At 42.1% G+C, this 25,406-nt stretch overlaps 1 protein-coding gene and 1 long non-coding RNA gene across 2 annotated transcripts in view; one reads left to right on the top strand and one right to left on the bottom strand.

Moving 5' to 3' along the window:
* Nucleotides 1-7,575, bottom strand: part of PHACTR3 (phosphatase and actin regulator 3) — a 118,012-nt gene extending 110,437 nt beyond the window's left edge. Inside the window, exon 1 of the mRNA XM_075108864.1 lies at nucleotides 7,316-7,575. Within this exon, the coding sequence (XP_074964965.1) occupies nucleotides 7,316-7,424 (109 nt within the window). The 5' untranslated portion in view covers nucleotides 7,425-7,575. The remainder of the gene's footprint in view (nucleotides 1-7,315) is intronic.
* LOC142064214 (uncharacterized) overlaps nucleotides 1-13,145 on the top strand; it is a 118,878-nt gene extending 105,733 nt beyond the window's left edge. The window contains exons 2-4 of the long non-coding RNA XR_012663037.1: nucleotides 11,727-11,883; nucleotides 12,462-12,553; nucleotides 12,956-13,145. This is a non-coding gene — a long non-coding RNA (uncharacterized LOC142064214). The remainder of the gene's footprint in view (nucleotides 1-11,726; nucleotides 11,884-12,461; nucleotides 12,554-12,955) is intronic.
* The last annotated feature ends 12,261 nt before the right edge of the window (nucleotides 13,146-25,406 follow it).

Below are 25,406 nucleotides of genomic sequence, written 5' to 3' on the forward strand. Positions count from 1 at the left end.
TACCCAGGTGACCAGCTAAAGCAGTTTGTGTTAAGCGTGCATCTTATTGACTGACAGGCAACACAGTGATGCCCCACCATTGGCACCCATCTAAATATGTGCAGTGCCAAAATTATGCATTCAGGGCAACCGAATCTACATCCAGTAAGTCCCATCTCTGCACGTTGCCCAGGTCCACTGCGCTCATTCTCCTCTCCAGAAACAGAGAGATTTCTCTCCCCTCCTGGAAAATATTGGGGAAGAGCTGCCATGCATGAGAGTCATGCACCAGGGAGGAGGGCTGCTGGGGTAGGACAAGATGCTCTACTGCAGGACAGGCTAAAAAACAAGGAGTTGTGTGCTTCCAGTGAAGTTCCTCTGCATCACAGGGACGTGGGGTCCGGTTAGATCAGACCAGCAAGGGTTTGGGGACTTGCTGAGAAAGAAAAAGACCTTCCCAAAAGCACAGTGGCCCATTTGTTAAAGGATAACTAGCATTGCAGTACTTGGTAATACAGTGATGATTTTTCTGGTGCTATGTGATAAAAAAATCTAACTGTACCTTCCCACAAATAAAAAATGTTTTGGGGGGCCTTATAGGGCTTAAATTTGGATTTCAGTGTAAAAGGAAATGAGGTATTAAGTTGGAATGTAAATGAATATCCTGCATGTTTCTAGTCTCTACTGAGTGTTCCTGTGTATACTCCCCATATATCACATAAGGAGCTACATACATGTGGAACAGTAAGTTTCTGCTGGGAGCCCTTTGGTTGGATTAGAACAGAAACATTCTGACTTTGAGTGCGAGAACTTAAAATATCACAAAACTTCATATATATGAAAAATAGGGTTAAGTCATAAACTGGAGCAAAAGCACTGACTAGCTTATTTAATTTTGGTCATAAATTAATAGTGTTGGGAAAGGATGTAGGAGACCTGGTACGCTTGTTTCAGAAGAAATATGATGCAGGGCAAACAAACTGTTAACAGTACAGATTTGTTGATACAGGAAAATGAAAATCTTTCTGGTAAAAAAAAAAAAACACCAAACATTTCATAGGTGGCCTGGCTCAAGTGTTAAGTGTTGAATTTGAAAATTTATGCAACAACTAAAGACATCCCAGATAAGCCTACAAGTCCCTCATTTAAGTTGCAGTGATCTAAATGACTACAAAGGGATGAGAGCACCAGCCATCTGACAGACAGGGCATCAGGAGCATCTTCTTCTGTCCTGGCGCTCACTCTGCTATTAATTTCCTTGCATCTTAAGCACATGTTTTAAGTGAAACACACAGTTACAAGATTTTCTGAATTATGGGCCTGTAATGAACAGATTTGCAACAAAAATTACTACAGCAGATGCAGAAAGCTGACATCAGTCTATCTGCACTCCGATTGTACCCCTCTTTCTCTTTGCCTTCCCTTTGTTCCTTACAAGCGTCTGCAGCCCAAAGCTACTATACTTTACTTTTAATATGCTTTTGAGTTTTCAAACCTTCCCTGCCAATAGCTTCCAACGTCATGCAGTTTACCAGTGTAGTGTCCTGATGGCCAAGGAGGAAAAGCACAGCTTTCCAATTGCTAACAAGCCCCCTAACACTATGCGCAAGACTCAAACTGAGCAAACTTGCTGAAGGAACAAATATGTCAACAGCAAGTGTTAATTAAAATCTTCAGCAGCATAATCAACCCTAAACAGTTATGAGAAATCAATGGTAGGCATACGAAGGGAGTGGCACAGTCTGTTCAGGCTAGGTTACAGCTTTAAAAAAGAAGAAGGGGGGGAAAAAGCTAGTATACTACTACAAAGTATAACTATACTTGATGTTTTATTGCTTTAGGACTTTCCTTAGGCATTACTTAGGTGGCTGATGTCCTTATATTGCCCGTGAGGCTCTGCTGGGTTACAGGTCATCCTTCAGCCCAAAGAAAGACAACGTAAAAGGAACGTAACACTTCAATTCTCCTCTTAGCATCCTAGCAGAATACTTGCAAGAACACTTCCTGCTACAAAACTTTTGAATTATGATAACTAGAAACAGGGATGAAGGAGCTTTAAGTTGTAGGCAGTTGTTCTCTCCCTGAGTCGATTCAGTGCACAGTGCTGCTGGTAACACATGGTATCAATAGAAATAAAAAGGGAATTAGGGTCTGGCAGCAACATAGTTGCACATCTCTGGCACAACTGTTCTGAAGTAGCTTTACCTTGTTAGAATTTGAAGCACACCACAGCAGAGTGTAGAGGCTGAGAAACCCCCTTCATCAGTCTTCTCCAACAGAATGCTAAGAAATTACACTAATGTAACTGTTAACAACACCTAACACTACTGCTTGCACCACAACAGCTCCTTGCCTTGGTACAGATCCTGCGCTGCATGAGGAGGAAGAGATGGTGGACCACTGGCAAGGTCCGCTGAAGAACTTGGTAGTGCCAATCCTGAAAAAGCACTCTCTAATTGCATGGTGCCAGGGAGGAAAAGTAGCAGCCCAGAGAGCAAAATGTGATGCCACCAGTGTATACCTATACAAATTAAAATGGGTTATCCCAAAATTAAGAGGGAGGGGGTGACATTTTCACACATTGTCATGGTTGTCTGTATCTCCTTAAGTAATAGAGAGTTTTGACATGGTGTGCTCTTCTTCAGTCTGTGGAGCCCTATCTTTTATGACTACAAATCAAATTAGATTGTCAATCTCTTCTGTGCGCTGTGACTGCTGGAAGGGTATAAGGAGAGCAATATTTTGGCTTCCTGCAACTGTCTATCAAATAGATGGTGACGTTGAAATCTGTTCTGAATTTCATATCCCTGTGCTTTTTAGGATCTCCTTTCTCTCTTGGTCCTGTCATGGAAAGATGGAGGAGGGGAAAGAGAAAGGCGAAAGGAAAAACCTATGCTCTCTGGAACTCACGCAATCCCTCTTTGCATTATGTTTTCTTTAGTGATTGCTGTCTTTTGCCATCTAAATCATCTTCCACACCTTTTAATTTTTAAAATTAGAACTTAACTAGTATTTTATAATTTCTAAACTTTCTTGTGTGTTTGCTGTTGTGGCAGGATGTGATATTTTCTAAAGTAGTTTTTCAGCTCATAGTTAACCCCAGATCTACAGTCAATTAAGCTGTGTCTTTATACAGAAAATCTGATACAATTGGATATTCTGGCCTTCTCCTAAACTCAGTGAAAACAATGGGATTTTGAACAGGCATCTTAATGGCAGCGGGGAAGGATGCTACTGGCTGTAGAACTCCTTCCTATGAGGATTTCCAAATGAAAGTTGTGTTAATTGTGATTCTTCTCCTGTGAATCTGGCATTAAGTCACTGCACAATAAGAAAAGTGAAATTCACTTTCTTAACAACAGCACAGGTTAGAGACAGTCTATAGTTAAGCAAGACATAAGTATTTTGATGCGTGTTTCTCAAATTCAGGCCATATTCCTTTTTAAGGCTTGCTCTGTCAGTGTGACAGTGTGCTTAAATAAAGACTGAAATATGAAGTCCAGTGTTCACTGTACTATACCAATTCTCACAAAATACTGCTCAGTGGCCCTAAAATAATTCACTGAAATCGCAGGCTGAAATGTATTATTTTGTATTGAAGGAGAAAATAACTGATTCAATTAAAACAAAGAAGCATTCATTCCTTCTTATCTTTCTTATACTATTTCCAGTACTCTCTGCACTACCAATAGGAACTATATGCACCTTTTCAATGCTGGAGGAGATTACCCATTTGTCAGTAAAGCCTGCACAGATAACTGAATTCCATATTTTTCTTCTCGGACCATGATTGTGACGTCTTAATTGATCATTGTGAGGACCTGCTGTTTAATTAAAATTGTATGTGAAGGATCTGAATCAGTGAATTTGTATCTCTAGTTTAGGATAAATAGCTATTAACTGTCTCTAGTCTGGTTTACTGAACACCTTGTTTACCTTTTTTACTGCAGGAACATTTAATAAGGTCATAGTGGCATGTGTTAAATTTTTAAGCTTTTTAGGTGTGATAAAATTCACTGTAGTCTAAAGATTACATCTGCTCTAGTAAATCAAGGTCATAAAATAGCTTTTCATTTCTACGGTGAATGCTTTGTGAAGAAAAGCACGCTAGATAAGAAGCTTTATTGTGAAGCCCTGATTGTTCAAGGCTTGGAAAAATTGCAGCTTCTGTTTGCACCAGTCAGGATTGCAAGTGTCCAGAACTTCTCAAAATTCAACATCTAAGGCTATTTGTACCAGCCAGTTACTTAGTTATTCCATATTCTTGCTGGAAGAAGATGGAGTCCTATTTAAAAAAACAAACAAACAAAAAAAACCCAAACAAAACAAAACCACAAACAAACAAATGCAAAAAAACCCCACCAAAAACCAAACTTCAGCTTCGTTCTCACATGGAAAACTCCCTTTGAGATTTGACCTCAAGCAATCATTCATCAGAAAAATTGCGAATGAAAGCAATAGGAAGTGAACTAACACATGCCATCTGCAGTCTGTCCATCCTGAGTTCCTTGAATCTGATGTTTACATTACTCAGTACCAGCTAAAAAGATATTATATGGTCCAGAAAAGATTCTGCACTTCTGCAGGACAGCCAGCAAATCTTGTAACCATGCTATGTACAGTCAATACTACTGTTAAGCTGACATTTCAAGAGAGAAAGGAATATGAGATATTACATCAGAGAATTTTCTTAGCTAAACACATGAATAGCGATATGCTGCCACCTCTACATTCTCAACTATGTCACTGAAATTTCCTGTATAAAGCTGGGCTAAAAATCCCCCCACTGAAATTGTATAGGTAAAGAAAAGGAATATAAATTACATCTTTAAGCAAACCCACATAAACACAAGAAAAATCTTTAGAATATAGGCTGGCTTCATCTATTACCGCATTTTCTACCATGATATACTTTCCTACAGTAGACATAGCCACATGAATTAGTGCAGAATAATCCTTGACAACATCATGCATTCAAGAAAATGTTGCAAGAGTTCATCTCCAGTAGGAATACAGTATCATTCAAATGCCATGTAAAAGTAGGACTGATTTTGTGGTGATCCTTCAGTTTTATCCATATTTTGTTATAGGCTTATTTGTCTGTATAACTTAAATGCATGACTAATATGTTAATAAAAATTAATCTAGTTTTTAAGTTAACAATGAATCCTACACGTTCAAACTTCTCTACATGGTTTGTCTGCAAGCGGAGTTGGGATGTAAACACAGTTTTGTATGTATCTCATAGTGCTCCTAAGACTTTCTTTTGACTTTGAGTCCATAGATGGTTATGTTGGTATTATAATGACAAAAGTGTTTTCCAGAATAATAAAATAAGATAAATTACAATCATGTCATCTCGCACACATAATTCTTACAACAGTATAAGTTCTATTTCAGTTTTTTGAGTAGCCGATTACATGAAACCGATCATAGTAACTGATTACCTACAACACTGTAGGGTAAAATAAGATTTAAATTAAGTCATTTACATTCATTTTATTATCATTTTGAAGAATACAGATGTTCAGTACTATTTGATAAATAAATTTAAAACCTGAAAAGCTTACCAAATGTGCTAACTCTACTACTAATTATTTATACCTACCTGGACAAAAACCATATGTATTTGTCACCTTTTGTTTCTCTCCACATATTGTATGCATAACACAATACTATAAAAGGCATCTTTTCTTGCGTATTAGTATAGCTTCTGCCATGCAATGGGACACTGTCTTATCTGGTGAAGTCTGTATTAGGGGGAAAAAAATGCTACTTAGTATTGATAGTTCTTTCTCCTCACAAAAACCATAATAACGTTTATATCTTTGTCTATATGTCAGACATGTTGTGTACTTTCTTTGTTGTATATTTCACAAAGGTCAAAATAATTAATTAGCAGAAACTAATATAGAGGAATTAAAACTGCGACTGCATATGCTTTCCTTTCATTAGTCACTTCTGCTTCCAGAAATCAAATGGCAGAAACATACATTCCTCTTTCAGTCAAGATTGCCCCTTTGGGAGTGAGTCGAGCAGTTCATGTTAGAAGAGTCCTTTGTTCCCTTCACTTAGGGTATCAGAACAGTTGGGCATCAGAGATAAATCATCTACTCTTTGCCTTAATTTAATTTGTATTTCACTCCAGAACAAGGTGCTCAGAATCGCTTGATAAGATAAATAAATAGAAGGACTTAAGAGAGTTACGAATATTAATGTCCTTATTGGTTCAGAAGGAAGCAGTATAGCAGGTGTATGGAAAGAGCCTGGATTATTTTGTTTCCCCAGTAATCTGAAAAAGGCCAGAACTAAAGTTCAATCCAAAACTGCATTCAGGGACTGCCTTTTCCAGTCGGAGAGTGCCTGACCCAAAACCCAAACCCGTTTCTAAGTTCAGAATTCAGTGTAATGGGCAGTGATGATCAACACCCCATTCATTGTCTTACACTGTTTTGATTACTCCTTTTCTCATACAGAAACCTTCCAGTTCTTGTACGACCATCTATTCAGATAAACTGAGAGTAAACAGGCTCTTAGCCTTTGCTTCCAGCTTGTGTTGTGCCTTTCCATGTAATCCCATCACATCGAAGTGATGTAGTTATTTGTTTTTGTTCTGTTTTGTTTTGTTTTGTTTTTTCTGACGGGGTCATGATGGCTTAGATTGTGACAATCTGAAATTACTGACTCACCACCAACAGACATTTAGAATTCTTCCTTAAAGTGAAGTTAAGCTGAAAACATCATTAGCCATTGTTAAAGAAAAAAAATCTAATCTCAATATTCTATTTATATACTAGGGATTCAGCTGCGTCCCCCCAGCACCACCCTCTGTGCCTACACTTCATAAGAAGATTACGCTTCTCCCCACGAAGTGAAAATTACCTTGTGGGGAGAAAGCGTTTAATTACGACTCTGCTTCCCCTTGTCTCCATGGTGATCCCATGCAAACAGCCTGCTTTATTAGACCTTAGTCCCCCCCATCTCTCCCCCCACCCCATCCTCCCCGGCCCCACGAAAGTAATAAATCAGCTCTGCGCGGACCTGGATGGCGGCGTTAAGCGCTGCCAGGCCGAGCCGCTGCGCCCAGGGGCGGGGAGCCCCCAGCTGCCCCGGGGACCCCCCCGCACCCTCACTTTGCGGGCGAGCGCTGCCCTCGCAAAGCCGCGGGAATTGCTCCGCCGTAACCCTCTTTGGAGCCAAGCCGCTCCATCATTTCAGCGCTTACTGCAGAAAATAGGTACCCGCTCCCCTGCCCGGCCGAGGCGGACAGGCGGGTCCCGGCGCGCCCCCGGCCGCCCCCCCCCCCCGAGCGCTGCCGGGGCGGCGGGGCCGTTACCTGGGTGCTCCCCGGCGCCGGGACCCGCGGGGTCGGTGAGGATGCTGGGGTCACTCTGCGACCTGCCTCTCGGGAGAAAGCAGCCGGTCCCTTCTTCCGATGCAGCCATGAGGTGGAGGGCGGGAAGCTCAGAGGCGGGGGGAGGAGGAGGCGCTCATGGAGCCGGAGGCGGCCGGGGGACAATGGGGACGGGGGTGCGGCGGCGGCGGCGGCGGGGGGGCGTCAGCCGGGCAGCGCCAGCCGCGGCAGCATCTTCCCCGGCGCCGTGGCAGGCTGCGGCGGGGCGCTCCGCCTGCGCCGGCCGCTCAGGGGGCAGCTCCGGGCGCCTCAGGGGGGTGGGCCATGCCGCCTGACGGGGTGGCGAAGAGCCGGGGTGCGGGCCGACGGCCCGGCCCCCCGCCGCCCCCTCCCGGGACGCCCCCTCCCGGGACGCCCCCCCGAGCGTGGCTCCCGGTGTCGCCTCAAGCCGCCGCGCTGCTGAGCGCATCCGTTGGAAAACATTGGGATTCTCCCATGGTGCCCCGCGAGCGGGCGTGTGACGTCACGGCGGGGGGGGGACGGGGACACGGGCGCTGCACCTGCACTGCACAAAGGCGGGGGTCGCCGCAGGTGTGCGCGGCCTCGGGGGGCCGCCCCGCCGCCGGAGTGCGTGACCGCGGGGCGTGGGGAGGGGCCGCCCCGCCCTCGGGATGCGGGGCGAGGACCTCGCCCGCCCCCGAGCCCTGCCGGCCCCCCCCCGCATCCCGCCTCCGCCCGCCCCGTCCCGTCCCTCGGGGCGCGTCGCCCACCGGGAGGAGGTGGCACGACCCTCTGGCAGGGGCTTGTCGGAGGCGCCCGCCGCCTGCTTCTGCCCGCGGCTGAAGGGGGGTGTTCGGGGGTGGGGGGGGATGTCCCCCGGCGTCAGAAGGCGCCGGTGTCTCCCCGCGCCCCGCCGGGGCACCCGCCCACCCCCGCAGCCCGGCGGGGGCTTCCGAGGAGCCTTGCCCGTGGTCGCCCCTTCGGCTGGGGGTGGCCGGTGGCACAGGGGGGGTGTCTCATGGTGACCCCGGGGAAGCAGGGTATTTCGACTCAAACTAAATGGTTCGGTTTGGGAATTCGTTTAAAGGGAGCAACAGTTTCTATGGAATTTTTCCTTTAATAAAAGGTGACTCGTCCCCACCTTGCGGTGGTGCCAGCAGAGGGGCTGCTTCTCTGTACTCAGTGCTCCGGGTAGCATCTCTTGGAGTTTTGTAAAAACCAAGGACGCCTTTTAATCTCTCTCCTAATAAAGTCCTATAGAATCCTCAGCCAGCGCTTGTTGGGACCATGCGGGTTCTCCCCTCATCTATTACGGAGCGTGTGGTGCTGAGGACCTGCATTAAACATTGGTTTGTCTTCGTACAGAACTAGCATTAAGGAACATGCGTACCTACAAGTAGATATCTTGGGCTGACTTGGGAGCAGTGGTTATGCGTGAAGCTGACTGAGTTCCTATCATAAAACAGGTTTAAGTTTGCCAAATTTTAGGGATGAAACTTTACGTCAGAAAACTTTCTATTAATTCTTTCCCATACGTATTTGTGTTTACCAAAATATAGGGAATACATTTTGCATGTCTTATAAAAGCAAATGTGTTTTAACCATTTCTGAAAGTATGCACAAAAGAAGCAGTTCTGGGGGGTTGTGTCTTTGTTGTAAGCTTAGGAAGTGTGGGTTAGATGAAAGGACAGGGAGGTGGATGGAGAACTGGCTCAGTAACAGAGCTCAGAGGGTCGTGATCAATGGGGCAGAGTCTGGATGGAGCCTGTCACTAGTGGTGTTCCCCAGGGCTCTGTGCTGGGTCCAGTCCTGTTCAACATATTCATCAGTGACCTGGACGAAGGGACAGAGCGTAAGCTCAGCAAGTTCACTCACGATGCCGAGCTGGGAGGAGCGGCTGATACACCAGAGGGCTGTGCTGGCATCCAGCGAGAGCTGGACAGGCTGCAGAGCTGGGCCCAGGGGAACTTCATGAAACTCAACAAGAGCAAGTGTAAGGTCCTGCCCCTGGGGAGGATCAACCCCCCGCACCAGCACAGGTTGGGGGGGACCTGCTGGAGAGCGGCTCTGCTGAGAAGGCCCTGGGGGTGCTGGTGGGCAGCGAGGTGACCCTGAGCCAGCACCGTGCCCTTGGGGCCGAGAAGGCTAATGGTGCCCTGGGGTGCATGACAAGGAGTGTGGCCAGCAGGGTGAGGGAGGTTCTCCTCCCCCTCTGCTCTACCCCAGTGAGGCCACATCTGCAGGGCTGTGTCCAGTTCTGGGCTCCCCAGTTCAAGAAGGACAGGGAACTGCTTGAGCATCTCCAGCAGAGAGCTACCGAGATGATCAGGGGACTGGAGCGTCTCCCTTATGAGGAAAGGCTGAGAGACCTGGCCTTGTTCAGCCTGGAGGGGAAAAGGCTGAGGGGGGATCTCATCAATGCTTATAAATATCTAAAGGGTGGGTGTCGGGGTGATGGGACTGGGCTCTTTTCAGTGGTGCCCAACGCCAGGCCAAGGGGCAACGGGCACAAGCTGGAACATGGGAAGTTCCACCTGAACATGAGGACAAACCCCTTCCCTGTGCGGGTGCCAGAGCAGGGGCACAGGCTGCCCAGAGAGGCTGTGGGGTCCCTTCCCTGGAGACATTCACACCCTGCCCGGATGCGGTCCTGTGCCCCTGCTCAAGCAGGGGGTGGGATGGGATGATCTCCAGGGGTCCCTTCCATCCCCTGCCATTCTGTGATTCTGTATTTTGGGGGGGATTTAACCCAAGATTCATCACATCTGTCACACTGAGAAGTGTATTTGCCTTTTTTTCTTTAAGCAGGAATTTCAAAGTTAACCACCTTTGCACATCTCATTTGGGGGTCACCTTTGGCCTATGTATTCCCAGAGGTTTGGTCACTTTAGTGACCTTTTGAAAAAAAAAGAATCCTGTGCGTCAACATTTACTATAAAGCTTGATAACAAAATTCTTCAGACTCCATTTGACCAAGGCCTGAGCGTGGCTGCTGCGGTAACACCTGGCTGTGGCTGGGGTAAGCTGCTGCATCAAACAGTGAGTTGCAGTATGTTGTGAGAACAGGAATAGAACAAAGGGTTTAAAGCAAAATATCAGAGTTTCTCATTCAATCCTTACTATCCCTTCCTGCTGGGTGTAGGGTAGATCCTAAGGAAAAGGTAGCATGTGGTAGTGTAATCTAAGCTATATCATAATGCAATGGAATAAATTAAGGTAGCAAGGACATTCTGTAAGTTGGTTTTTTTAGAGAGCTTCACATTACCATCTTGACACATTTTCAGTGTCAGGTTTTGCAATTTCTTCTAAGCCTTGCCAGTCAAACAGCTCATCTTAATTCCAGACAGACAGCTAAATGAACCCTTTTTATCATGCTATGAAACATTCCCAAGGAAACAAACAAACAAATAAATCCAAAACACTTGTTTAAGGGATGCTTTAAAGAGATCAGGATGTATTTTGTACTCCTTCCCCCTCGAGCCAAGCTTTTGAGTTGCCATGACTCAACTTTGAAAGGGAGTCATGAACTCTAAAAATTACTTACGATAATTATTTTTTCTGTGCAAACAGCACAGTCTGGAATAGGTACTGGGTCCAGTTTTCAAGTAAGAAATCTCCCCTTTATAGCAAAATAATAAGCCAAATCTGGTTTTAGTCCTAAAAAGAGAGGAAGTAGCAAGTTTTAAATGGTTTTTCTCTATATAGCTTTTAGGTCATGCTAGAAAATGCTGATGGTTTCTAGTGAATTCTGTGAGAGTCGGTACTAATTGGTACACTTGCCTTCTACAATGAAGAATGTTACTGATTTCCTGTACAAAATATATAGTTGAAAAGTTCCATATCAGATTTAAGTATTCGTGCAGGACTGAATATATTAAAATATTTTCAACCCGAGAAAGAATATCTCCAAGACAGCTTTAGTACCCTATAAAAGCACACGAGATGAGACCGACGTATTTTTAACCAGCTCACATATGGATTGCCTCTATAGAGGACACTTTAAAGGGCTCCTTTGGATCCTAAAGTAATGTCTGATAGAAATCAGTCAAACAAGGCTGGAATCTGCCTTGCTGTTTTAACTTAGTTAAAACATTTCATTTTCTCTCATTCCTGCCAAACCAAGCATCAAGAGACTCAGTCTGGGAAAAATTCCTAGGTGCTGTGCATGCCAGCTGACGAGCTGCCCCTAGGCCACCTGGCTATTTCCAAACGAACCATCATCCTGTTTGGGGGAGGGAGGGCAGGAAAAAATAATTGTGTTAAATTGTTTAAAACTCTGTTGCTAAATAATGTCTCTCACGTAAAAAGTATGATTATCTGCATGCCTTTTGCCTTCAAGTTTCATATATAATGCTGATGATCTGTTTGCACTTTTCATGTCCTTACCTTAAAGCAGGCTCCTCATTCCTTCTGAGGGCAAAGCCTTGGACAGGAAAAATAAATATGAGGCAAAGTCTTTTCTTCCTGTTGAAGGACCAATGCCAAAAGGAACGGAGCATTTCCACTGAAGTAAATCGAAGCTGCTGGAGACATGCACCAACCCGTATACTGTAAGTATATTGATTTGTAAATCCCTCTGAAACAGGAATGAAACTAAACCTGGTTCTACCTGTGGATGCTAAGCACTTGAAAAATTGTCCTTAAGTTCCCTTTTACTGCTTGATTTAATTCTATTAATGTCACAAGCAAAAATATTTGCAGGATCAAATGATTATTAGTAGAAACATGATTCTCCTTTTATTTCATTTATTTTCTCACTATAACACTCTTATGGTAAACAAGTTTACAACATTTTCCCAGCCAATACAATGATCTGATACGTTTATTTCTGTCTCTCAGGCTTTCTACCCTTTGATACTTACGATGAAAAGTTATGATGAGATTTTTTCAGCTTAGTGGCAGGTATTCCTGCAACTGGAATCCATTCAGTTGCAGAAAAATAATTCTTCAAATGAAATGTCCCCACAAGGAACACAAAAGAGGAAAACAAAATGTATTTAGCTTGATGCCTATTCCCCAACCAAACTGATGCATGACCATTTGACATGCCTTCCCTTGATAAATATTTTTAAAATACAATTATATAAACAATATGCATGATTTGCTTAATTTGATTTCTGTTTGACAGACAGCTGAACTTCTGTTTCATGATCTAGTTATATGAAGAGAAATCCTGACTTGTGTCAGAAAGGAGTAATTCTCTGAGGAGAAAGAAAAGAGGTGAGTCATGTCAGTGCTGTTTTTCTCGAATCAGCAGAATATTAAACAACCTCATTTTCATTAACCTGAAGCCTACATGTGATCTCTGAGCATAACTCTGATCTTCCTGCACTGTTATTTAGAAAAATGAATTCAGGATACATTTGGATTGACAATATCAGCTTTCATGTTGAAATTGTTTTGATGACTAGGGGACAAATAGCCTTGCTCAGAGCATTTTTCTCAGATGCAGCAACAGAAAGCATTTGTTCTCTTGCTTGTGAGTCTTAACCTAGTTTTTTTAGAATTTATGCCAGCTTGTTGTAGCTCAGTACGCTTACAGTAACAATAAAGATGGGCATTCTAACACTCAAAAGGCTCTTGTCTCTATTTACTTTGTGTTTGTGGGTTTTTTCCCCTCAGATGCTTTCTTGGCAAAGAGGACCTAGGGCCTATCTTGAGCCTTTACTTGTCAAGAAGATAAATTCATGTCACTGAGAAGAGATATGAATATCATCCAGCAGTCACAACTTTGTAAGTACAAAGACCTGAAAGATGTCTTCTCCAAAGCATGATGATGGAGTTGCTACTATGGAAGGCGAATTAAAAATGAATCAGCATCAGGGACTTGTTTGGTGGTGGCTTCACATGCACATTCACATTTAACATCTCTGATACTCAAGAGCTACTCTAGGAATCACCCATCTCGTTTTCATGTTTGCTTTCTCTCACAGCTCTAGTGCTCTCTCTGTCATTTTATAAGTGAGGGAACAGGAAAGGAAGAGGGAGGGGAAAATGTAAAGGAAGAAAGTCATTTTAGCTGCCTGCCTTCTTGACAAGCAGCTCTACCCACAGAAGTCCTTCTAGGTAGCGGTACAATGACAATGAGAAGGTGAACATCTACTTTTATATCAGTTATTCTAAATTATGCAGCTTATAATAGTAACAGCAACGTATCAGTTTATGGGGAGGGATCTCGTATCTGTGACATGCCAAGGCCAATGGAGTGTTACAGGGATGTGATTATGGTCTGTAATAATTGTGCGTAAGAAGCAAGGAAAAGGCAGCTGAGTGTGGAAGACAGTGGAGGACTCCTGCAGTGCTGTCAAAGCCAGCGAGGCTAGAGATGATGTGCCACATGAGTGTTGTTTGTGCCAGTTTGAACGCTGAAGGGATGAATCTGATTTTCCTCTCCATTTTTTCCTCCCCTTGGAATTCAGTATGTCCGAGGGAAAGGGACATATTTACAACTTCCATAGCAGGTTCTGCATTGCCTTTTGGGGAGTGAATATTCTTGTACACAGATCTTCCTCTTTTTTTCTAGGCACAGTGTTCTTAAGAAGGCATGTGCCTAGAAGTTTCTTATTGTTCTCACTTTCATCCTCGAAGTATTCCAGGGTCTTAGGTACCCAAAACTATGAAAAACTGCAGACATGGAAGGTCTGAAAGCTGTGTCCAGTGTAACTGAGACCCTGCAAGCTCTACCAATTAATATGGGAAAATGCAGTGAAGTGTTTCTTGTTACATTTGTAACATAACTGGTAGAGGTTTTAGACTTCAGGATGACAGAAATAGCTTAAAGATATTGGTGGTTGTTGTAAATATAAAAAATGCAGTGTAAGAACCCAGAAAAAGTTTGGAGTTCAGAAATTCTGCTTTGAATCGTTAAATTGCCCTTTGACATAGTTAAGAGTGAGAAAACACCTGATCATGCCTGAACTGCATTTTAATCGATGTAATCTGGCCCAAATCTCTAGGTCCAGAGGTGTCCTCACAAGTGAGATTTTGGCTCTCCCAAGAGGGAAATTTTCCGCTGACTTCATTTCACCCTCAGCGTCGCTTTTCCCGTAGGGTCCTTTCCCAGATACGTGCAGTTTCCCCCATTGAAACGCTTTTGCCTGGGGAACGGCCGCAGCTCCCCGCAGCAGAGCCCACACCGCGCCGCTGCCCCGCGGCACCGGGCACCAGCGGAGACATCAGGGCCCGTCACAGCCGTCGGTGCGTGAGGAGCAGTCTCTCCCGAGAGCCGTGATTCCCTCGCACCCTTCCTGGAGCTTGGGACGTCTGGCACTGAGAGGAGGCTCCTTCAGAGGTACACGCCCTACGGATGGGATTTCTTCCCTGCTTTCCTTTAAGCTTGTTCCATGGTTTAACACACCCTGCACAAGGGCTGTTGCTTTCCGTGGGGCTGGGTGGAGGCTGAGGAAAGACTCTAGGCAAGAATCTCGGTCCTGCCCCGTGTTTAAACCCTGACAGCTTTAACCAGGATTTATCGCAGCTTGGCAGGTACTCAACACTGGAGTTTAACTTTAGCTCCATAGAACCAGGAACTTCATCTTATGAAAACATTTTAGGCCCATATAACACTGTATAAATATTGTTAATTAATAGTTTGATCTTATCAACTTGTTTTTTCCCTCCTGATTTAGTAAGGGGAGGAGGGCAGGCTGCTTTCCCAATGGTTTCCAACCAGCTGGAAATGGTTTTATTTTATGTTTAGCTCTTTGCTTGCTAACAATCCTCAGGTGAATATTTGATTTCTGTCTTAACTGAATTTTGTAAAAATCTAGGACTTTTCTTCGTACTAAAAATAGCCAACACATGCCAGTAAAGGGTTTGGAACAGTCTTAACTTGCCTGAGTACAAGTCCAGGCTGAGCAGTATTAGTGAAACGAGTGTCAGGAAGGCATTGTGGACAGCATTCTGGTCACCTTCCTCACTTTATGTGTCCAGCAAAGAAGAAATATGGAAGGAATAATTTGCATCCAATTGAGGCTTCATTAGGAAAACCACTGTGCTCCATTGCATGCTTCTAGGGCTGTGATCCTGAAACGGTTACGGGCACTAATAGGCGCTGTGGCAGATCTGCTGCTATCTGGCTGTTCTGTTGAACTCCTTTCCTCATTCTGCCTGGTTGCAGGATGTTCAGAGCTTTTTTTCCCTTCACCAGTTGTCACCTTGCATGCCATGCCTGAAGCTCCCGAGCTCTTCACTAACACAACCCTTTCACTGAGCAATTATGTCTGTCAGCATTTCTTATATATATTATTTTCTTTCTGTTATTTATGTTTCAAAATCACTTGAATGTATTGAAGAAGAGAACAAATTATGGAAGCTATTTGACTTAGTATACTAAGTGGGGTAAGTTCACAAATGGCTAAAACTTAGCATCTGCTAGTACAGGATTTTTGGATTATAAAAAAAATGACCACCTGCCACTTGCTTTGATAAAAGTAATTCCGGTCAGTTTGTCCCAAGAACAGGAGGGATTGTGGTTTGGAACGACAAAAGTGGAAGGCTTCCTTCTAAGCTGCAATGGTGGTCCCCTGTACTCTTGGAGTAAACATGAAACTGTTTACACCAGTGCTAGAAATTAACCCTCACATCACTTAGGTTTATCCATAGTTGCAGTCGAGTCCTTTTTTTACAGTCTTTTGTCTATTGTGGAACAGAGAGACTCTCTAGGAGGTATGGAACAATGAACAGCTGAGTAAATCATATTTGTACACATGTATTTCAAGTATTAGTAACCACCATAACACCCTTACATTTATTACATTATGTGATTTTTTTTTAATCAGCATGTTTCAGTAAGATCAATAATCTCAATAAGAACACCTCTCAGAGCGTGATATGGGACCGCAAGGCAGGGGAGATAAATGTATTGTAATTATTGTAGTGGTGTTTGCTTTTTCCTTGCAAGTGGTAAATTGCTTAGAAAATAGTAGACATTTTTGATCACTATTTTGAGCACTTAAATTCCATTAGGGAATCAAATATATATGAAAAGAAAAACCTTTGTTTTGCTTATGCATTGCTGTTTGAAGTGTTTCTATTTTAGAAGCAACAAAGTTCATTTTTTCAGGGATAAGTCTGGATAACTTGTACCCTTATCAGAGATGTCCTCTCTTTTTGTTTTGCATTAGATTCAGACCATGCATTCTGATTCGTATCTCAACTTGCTCTTACCAAATATGGAATAATTTTGATGTATAACTTTTTTCACATTAACTCATATAGCAAAGATCATTCAGTTGTCAGCAGAAGCAAAAAGGGAAAACTGGTGTTCTGTGCTAATTGGCTGAGAGCTGAGGAATCTGACATAGAGTTGCAGGACAAAATTATGATTCCACTCGTGTTAATATAAGTTTCAACATGTGCTTTAATAGCATTTTGATGTCACCTGTATATCAGTTTTATTTCTTGTGTAATACGGGACTTTGGCTGGTATTTCACACGCTGACCATGATACACAAGAAATTTGGCATTTGGAGAGTTAAAATACTTTGGGGGCCAGTCACACGTGAAACTAGTGACAGAGCTTCCTTCAGCAGATCAGTTTGCAGTTTTTGGTGACCTGAAATCTAGTGAAGACCATAATAATCAGGATTTATGAGCATCTTTCAGAAGACACAAACTCTCATAATTGAGAGATAACGGGCTTGTCTTTATGGGAGGAAATACAGGAAGTCTAGACCTGATCAGCAGCTGAAAACAAGAGAATGAAAGACCAGATTGATTAGAACTCATAATTAACAGAGTCCAAGTTAGCGGAGCAATATCTGTTTTGAGATGGAAGCTGTGTATTGCATGACTCCCCAGAAGTCATAGGCACCAGTTCCAATTCTCATACTCATGTGCTACAGTAACAGAAAAGTCAGTAGAGCTGCAGTGTGCAGAACTGATTTAAGAGAATAAAGATTGCTCTTTGAACTTCCCCAGGGAGAAACACAGTGGTCACTCTATGGTACATATTCAGACTTCTCTGAGTGCTTTTGTGTGTTACCTGGTTTTATATGTGTCTGTCTGGGATCGAGTAAACCTTGGGATGCTTCCGTCCATTCAATTTGTTGCTCACCAATTCCTGAAGCAAGACTTGAGAAGGGAAGCAGAACAGCTACAAATAAATTCCAGGAATTTTTAGTTTAACTTTGGGGAAGACTAGGACTGAATACCATTCCTACATAGTAAAGTTACTGCTTTCTAAGAGATGAAGTACAGATTTATGTAGTGTTTTGCATCCTCATTTAGGCAAAATAGGGACGTGCAGTAAGATTATTGCTGTGGAGGTTGTGCTTCTGCTCTTTTGCAGCTATAGTAAGCCTTTCTAAGAAATCGTTCTTCAGCAAAAACTGAGGTAATATTTTTTTACTTTTTAAGTTTGGGGGTTTTTTTTGACAGTTGTGTATATTGCCGTGACAGCAAGCAGTCTGTTGTGGTTGAACCCCAGCCAGCAACTAAGCACCACACAACCGCTTGCTCACCTTCCCCCCGCCCTCCATGGGACTGGGGAGAGAATAGGGGACAAAAAGTAGAACCCGAGGGTGGAGATAAAGACAGTTTAATAGGACAGGAAAGGAAGAGAAAATAAGAACACTAAAAATGATGCAAGAATATACAAAGCTAGTGATGCACGATGGAGTTGCTCACCGATGCCCAGCCCAGCCCCAGCAGCGATCGCCACCCCCCAGCCAGTTCCCCCCAGTTTATAGACTGCCCATGACGTCATATGGTGTGGGATATCCCCTTGGCCAGTTGGGGTCAGCTGTCCTGGCTGTGCCCCCTCCCGGCTTCTTGTGCACCTGACAGGGCACAGAAAGCTGAAAAGTCCTTGACTTAGCGTAAGCACTGCTTAGTAACACCTAAAACATCAGTATGTTGTCAACATTATTCTCGTACTAAGTCCAAAACACAGCACTGTACCAGTTACAGTGAAGAAAATTAACTCTACCCCAGCCAAAACCAGGACTCACTCGTAAAAGAATCTGCTCCTTTACTGTATTGCAGTTCAGTATGCTGTTTCTTAATGGCGCAGATGCCATCTTGCTGCACATTTTGGAAGGGCAGGCTTCTTAGCAGTTTAAACACAGCTTATTTGATGGACAGAGGTAGTTATTGTTTTCCTAGGATCAGTTCTAGTAGTAAGCTTTTAACCTGAAATGTTAGCCCAAGACAGAATTAGGTGGATCTTCTGTTCAATTACTTCAAAGCTGGAGACTATGACATTATCATAAGCAAGGTCAGAACAACTTAATCATGGAAATTTCTGTACTGCAGCTCTATTGTAAAATACGCTCTTTGCCAGCCTTTCTTTGAAACAGCAGTAGACTGTAATCAGGTGAACACCTTCAGACTATGCAGTTTTTATCTCCTGTATTTTGGAAACAAATCCTTTACCATCCTTATCCAACAAGGAAAATGCAGATCTTGCCTGTCATACTCTTCCAGTGAGGTTAAAACTCGAACGGTTGTTACAAAGCCCCTTTCTAGGCCAAGTGCCACTTTGCAATAAAGATGCAAGTAGGATTGTACAAACACTATTTCTGATAAACTTATTAAAGAGCCGAGTTCTGGATCAGAATTTATGAGCATGTAAGAGTTAGTTAATAAGTATTTAAAAGGCAGGAGTCTTCCTTCACTAGGATCCGTTAACACACAAGACACTGAGAGTAGTTACATGACATGGCGACTTCAGCAGTAATTTAGTTTCAGAACATCTACTTCAACCTGCTTGTTCTGTGCCTTGTAGTTTGCTGTCTCCTTCAGTTGTGCCAGTGCAATTGTGGGACTGTGGTATAAACCGAATCAAAGAAAAGATGAAGGTTAAAACCCCATCCCCTTCCTTTAGTGCTGCTTCTAACCCAGCTTATGTCAGCGATCAAATTTTCTGTATGGTCAAATGAAGAGTTGCATCAGCACAGCTGACAGGGTTGCAAATTATGAGCTCAGTAGGGTGTGTTGTGCAAGAACGATCTATGGGGGTTTTGTTGGCAAAGTCCTCTTATCATGTAATTACACCAGAAGTGACATTCTAACAAAGCAGTCGCATCACTCACCAACGAAGAAAATTAACTCTATCCCAGCCAAAATTGGGACATCAGGAAACACTCTGAAATGCTGTAGTGAGGAGTGGATTTAAGGAAGTATTATGCGTGTATTTGAAGGCCGTTGGATGTGTCTCTGAACTTGTACACTGCAAGGCCGACAGCCCCAGCTGCATCCAGTGTTTCAAAGCCTTTAGCATAATCTTACATGAAGTCAGAGCAACAAGGAAAACCCACACACTGTCAGACACTTGTCTGATAGCCATGTGTTTGTAAACATTGGAAGGTCTTAGTCACTTGAAAGCTGTGCAAGTGTACAGCAGTGTTAGGTAAATGGGGAAGCATGGCAATTTATACTAAAAACAGAGACACGGGCAAGCTGGAATATGGAATGGGCTTTAGCGCTTGATCCAAAACACTTTGAAATCAGTAGAAAGAGTCCCATTATTTTCGCTTAGAGGTTGTCCCAGTTATGTACCTCTCATTGTTATACAAATGTATCCTTCTTGGGCTAGGTACAAAAAAATGCATTGGCAAGGAATTCCCAAGATCAATTTAATATCGTCTGTGAGCCATACAGATATTTTAGGCCTCTCCCCTACAAATTATTTCTGCAAAGACATATCCTTCAATTTTTAAGGTCCAGTTGCAGAACTAGACTTTTTATTATTAACACGTAGTCTAAAAATATTTTATTCTAACCCAATGTGAAATACAGAGACCTGCAACACAAATTTCTGTTAAATACACAAATAGTTATGTACATGAATGGCTTCTTACAAATCTTGCTAGTCATTTGTAGGCATAGGTGTTGGAGGTAGAGGTCCATACAGCTAAGGATTGCCGACCCATAGTATTTATAATTAGGTAATTATACCCTTGCTTACTGAACAGGGGTTTTTTTCCTGATGTCAGGTTTCCCACCCCCACAAAGAATAAAGTGGAAATAAGTCTCATTACATCAGTCAGGGAAGGTGCCAGTAGGTTTGCTTCTTCAAAAGTCATGCAGAAGCTATGAATTATTTTCACATTTTGTCTTCTTTCTCTCTTGGCTTTGTGGCTGTTACAAAAATTCGGTTTTTTAACACATTATGAACCAAAGCTTTCAAAATTAATTTTTTTCTCCATTTGTAAAGATGTTATATATGTGCATTTGAAGGATACAGTATGTACTTCTTAAATTTTCATGTGGGCCTCCTACTAGATTTCCTGAATAGAAGACCAGCTGATAATGTAAGAATGTCACAGCTTGTGTTTTCTGCCCAATGCAAATGTCATATAAATATTGTTTACAGAGATATTTCCAATTCTGTAAAACACAGTTACTAGGACCAGGTTTGGGTCCATTTTATATAACTCTTGAGTTTTAACCTGCATTTTCCTATCCAGTGCAATGAGGAGCTCTGCTTAAGACCAGAGGGAGCTCTATTTAATTATAATTGGCAGTCTGCAATCTTTTGTGCTGTCAAGGAAATCATGGAGCTAATGGATGCTACTGCAAGCACTCAGTAGTGGTTTTATGCTCAGCTATTTGTGCTTTATTTGGCTGAATAAATATCTGATGGAGCTGAGAGAACACACTGATGAAACATTGTACAGAGGAAATTATTGGTGTACCTACCAGGGAGCCATAGGAATTATGCAATTATTATAAAGGGTAATTTTGCCATCTAGCCTTTATTTATGCATCTGAAGTAATAAATATCAAAGTATGATTTATCTTTAGTAAGACATTTTACAACAGCAGTGTTAACATACCAGTGGTTATGAAAATATGTCACTTATTATGGGCAGAGGATAATAGTCTCTTGTCAGACTGTTATGTACCAGGACCTCAGAGGTCTTGAGAAAGTCATCCATGACAGAAGCATTTCTCCGTTGCATTAGTATCCAGGAATTTCCCAAACTGTTATGGGGTTATGTTATTGTGATGATGGAGTTTGAGAAGTACTGGCAGACCTAACTTTATCTGGGATTCTAAAGACATTAAGGTTTTCTCCACCAGAATATTCCAAATTAGCTAGATATGTTTTAGATTAGAATCGCAATTTTTAAAAGCCATATAGCAGTCTGTCTTCATCTGTAGGCATTCAAATGAGTTTAGAAACCTTCTACTCCTGTCCCAGATTATGCAAGAACACTGCAGTGAAGTGCAACAGAAATTTCCAAAGATTATGTTCTTGCTCTGTAGGGTAGTAGTGAGTGGAAGCACCTGTTTTTACACTGGGCTATTTATGATAAGAACAGCCCTGCAAAATCAGAACAAAGACCAGCCTGGCCTAAGTGTCCTGCCACTAGGAAATTAAGCAGACACCAAGGACGGGCATATATATGTGATAGTCCTACCTAATGCTTCTCCAACTGTTTTAATCTTCCCGTGCTGGATGTGTAGATGTCAGTGTATATCTGTCCCAAATCCTTGCCTGGCCTCGCCCTAAATCCCTGTACATTTCCTGCATCCACAATATGCTTTGACAGGAGTTCTGTAGGTTTGCCACCTACTATGTGAAGGACACCTTGTGTTTTGAACCTGGCTTTTGCTAGCTTTGTTCCCCATTTTCTAACATTTCTTATGTTTGAAGACAATTTGTTCTTGATCATCTTTGTTACTCTTTTGCATCTTTTTTTTCTCCACCTTTTTCCATTCCATTTTGAGAGGAGGAGGTCTGGCTGCACACAATATTCAGGGTGATGGTGAATCACGAATATATGGATCAGCAATATAATGTTGTCTGTTCCTTTCTTAGTAATTCCCGATTTGGTTTTTTAACCATTATTCACCACTGAGCTATCATTTTCCTTGTTACATATCAGTCACAAGACATGTTTCTATAGTGATAATGATTGCTCAGTGCCATGAGTTAGAACTGTTTTTTCCCCAGATGTCGCCTGACACTTATCTTCATTGAATTCCATCTGTCATGTTATTGTGCAGTCACCTATTTCATACGGTTTCTCTGAAACTTTTCACAACTGGTCCTTGTTTTTGTTATCCTGAGTCATTCAGTATATCGTTAGTAAATTTTCTCACATCCCTTTACCAGGCTATTTATGATCGTATTGGGACAACACAGATCCCATTTCATAATTTTTAAATTATTTACATCCTCCTGTAGAAATGTGTACCCACTTTGGGAACATGCGAGCAGGGAATTGAGCTCCCTTTTCAGAGTAATACCATAACTGCCAGCCTGCCTTCTTGAGAACTAGGTTTAAATGCAAATTTCTATATTTATGCTAAATTAAGGTTGAATTCAATAGGAATCAAATAGAGAGACATTATAAGAAATGAGGTGTAGAATAAAATGTTGTAGAGGCAACCTTTTGTTTTCTTTCAATATTGTAGGATAATATTGGTTCATTTTTGTTAAGACTTTTAAAACTACTCTTTCCTTGGGATCAATCTAGAAAACTCTCCTCAGAGATGTACCCATCTTCCCACTGCCCACTGTGAAAGAGCTATTATATCCTGTGTTCAACAAAAGCACTTAAACACCTGCTTACCAATATTCAATTGATAGCAGCTGATCTATTACCTCTTGATACCTGGCAGCTGCACAGCTGTTACGAGACAAAACAATAATTTATTCAAATATTCTCATTCGTAGAACAATGTTGAAGGCTGGGGAGAGTAATCAGTAGTACTTAGTAGTAACTGAAAGGTGTTGAAGGTGACAGCAAGAAAAGAAGTAGTACTACCAGGAGAAGAGGTATCATTGCAATTACGTGATAGGCTTTGCGGATACATTGATAGGCTTTTTTTTGTTGTGTGTTATTAGTTCAGTGTTCTCTGCAGCCATCACACAGTGTCTCCCTTTCATTGATCAGTACCTTAAAAATAAATTTTAAAAATATTTCTGCTTTAAAATATTCTTGTAAATGATAGATGGTCCTTATCCTACTGAACAGGTAGGACAGTTGTACTGTGGGCTCAGTCTTGTGAGATATTAAAGACCCCCCAGTTTCATAGATTTTTGGATCCTCCAAGCACTATAGATTTCATTTTTATCTTCTGGCTTCCTGCTGTGAGGTTGGAAAAGTTTGTCTGAAACACTGGAAGCAGTACAGGTGATTTGGCTCTTGGAGGCCAGTGAACCAAACATTTCCAACAAAAAGGAAAAGGGACTAAAATGAAAAAGGGTGATAACTGTTAATGCTATGTCTGGAAGAGGCAGGGGAGGTGTGGTGCATGCAGATTTACTTGAAGAGCAGGTATAGAATAGACATATAGTAAGAAAGTACAGAAACTAAGCTAAACGTGCATCCTGAGACCCTGTCATTCCAATTGCAGTCGCAAGTTTTTCCATACATAGCAGTGCCATCTGTACTGAAATCCATACTGTACCGATGAACTCCTTGCAGGGCTTAGGAGAGCTTTTGTGTCCTATTTTTCAGGAATTTGCCCTGTCGTGTAGATTCCACTCCAAAACCAATTCCTTCTCTAGGAACTTATGCCACTCTGACTTCATGGCTTTTATTTAATGAACACATACTCTTAAATTACTGTCTCCATGTTGACTTGTGTACTTTCAGTGAGACAGACAATTATGTTCCTTGCCCACTTTTCCTAAAAGCTAAGTAATAACAGCTGCTGTATACTTCATCTATTAGCCCATAAAGAGGGGGTGTCTTCATGCCTATATCAGTGGTTTGTATGTCTTATTACTGCAAGGGAAGCAAAGGAAGATAGTCATTAACCAGTTTTGCTTATTTTACTCTTTAAGGGAGTACAAAAGAACCCAGATCTCTTGATTTTAAATTTTTTTTTGTTTTACTTCTGGATCACTAGCAGTTATCAGACTAAGTTTTTAGGCCTTGATCCCACAGAAATGCTGTGCTTTACACAATGTGAATAGTTCTTCCCACAACAGCTTGTGTTCTGTATTGGAATTTGTGGGTTTTTCCTTCAGGGCTGATCCTTTGGTGCTATTCCAGCCAAGGATGCAGTTCTTCCCAACATATTGCAGACAACTCTGTGGTTTGCAGTTTCACTTACAGGGTAGGCTTTGGTGGATTTTTTTGTTTCCCCTCTGTCTTGCTTAGCAACTTTGAAACATTTGTGTGGCTGTCCACATCCTTCCCACTCTTGGAATTTTGCAGATCACAGGAAGAACTGCAACTTGAAGTCCTATAGAAATCAGCTGTTCTGTGTTGTTTTGAACATATATAATGATATGTAAGGATTACAAGAGAGCATCCTCTGAAGCCATTTTCCTAAAAGTATCAACATGAAAATAATATCAAGTACCTTGTCTGTGTTTACTAACACTTTAATCACTAAAGTGGTTTCTTATGGTTTTCTTCCATTTATCCTGTTTATATTTTTTGAAATACGTCATTCATCTTAATTAGCTTGATCCATTTCAGATTTTTTTTTCTCATCAGCTTCATGATGTGGGGCTATTATTCTAAGAGCTGCTTGTTGGATAAATTTTTTATGCTTACAGACACTTGTGTGTTGACTACCAGAACTGACTTTCAGTCAAATCTTAAAATATTTAAAGAGTGTCTATTCCTATTGGATGTTTCACATCTTTTAATTATGTTACAAATCCTCTGGTGTGGGTAGAGAAGTAGAAACAAAGCATATTTTTAAAAAAGCTGCACAGAAAAGCTTTTTGAAAGGTTAAGAAAATGAAGTTCTATATATTAGAAAGTAATCATACTGGACTGCTCCTTGATTTTCTTTTCTTCTTGGTCACAAGGTTAATTTCAACACTGGTAGCAGCAGAAGCCTTGTGTTTTAATGTTTTAGTGTTGTGCTACTCTAAAAATAATTCAGGGTATTTTTTTTCAGAGTGTTCAGGAATATGGAATTCAGTCCTTAAGAAGGAACAAGACTTGGGTCAGTGCAGAAGGCTGAAGCAAACACAAGTGCCTTCTGTTATCCAAGACTTGGTAATTTTACAAACTCTGGCCCCAACTTTCTTCATATCCACTGACCAGCTCCTGTATCTGCACAAGGTGATAAAGTTCAATTTTGCAACAGCTTCACAACAATTTATTAAACGTGCAGGAATGTGATCACACTCAGTGAGAGAAAAGAAGGA

The sequence above is a fragment of the Phalacrocorax aristotelis genome, chromosome 13, assembly GCF_949628215.1.
Source record: "Phalacrocorax aristotelis chromosome 13, bGulAri2.1, whole genome shotgun sequence".
Taxonomy (NCBI): domain Eukaryota; kingdom Metazoa; phylum Chordata; class Aves; order Suliformes; family Phalacrocoracidae; genus Phalacrocorax; species Phalacrocorax aristotelis.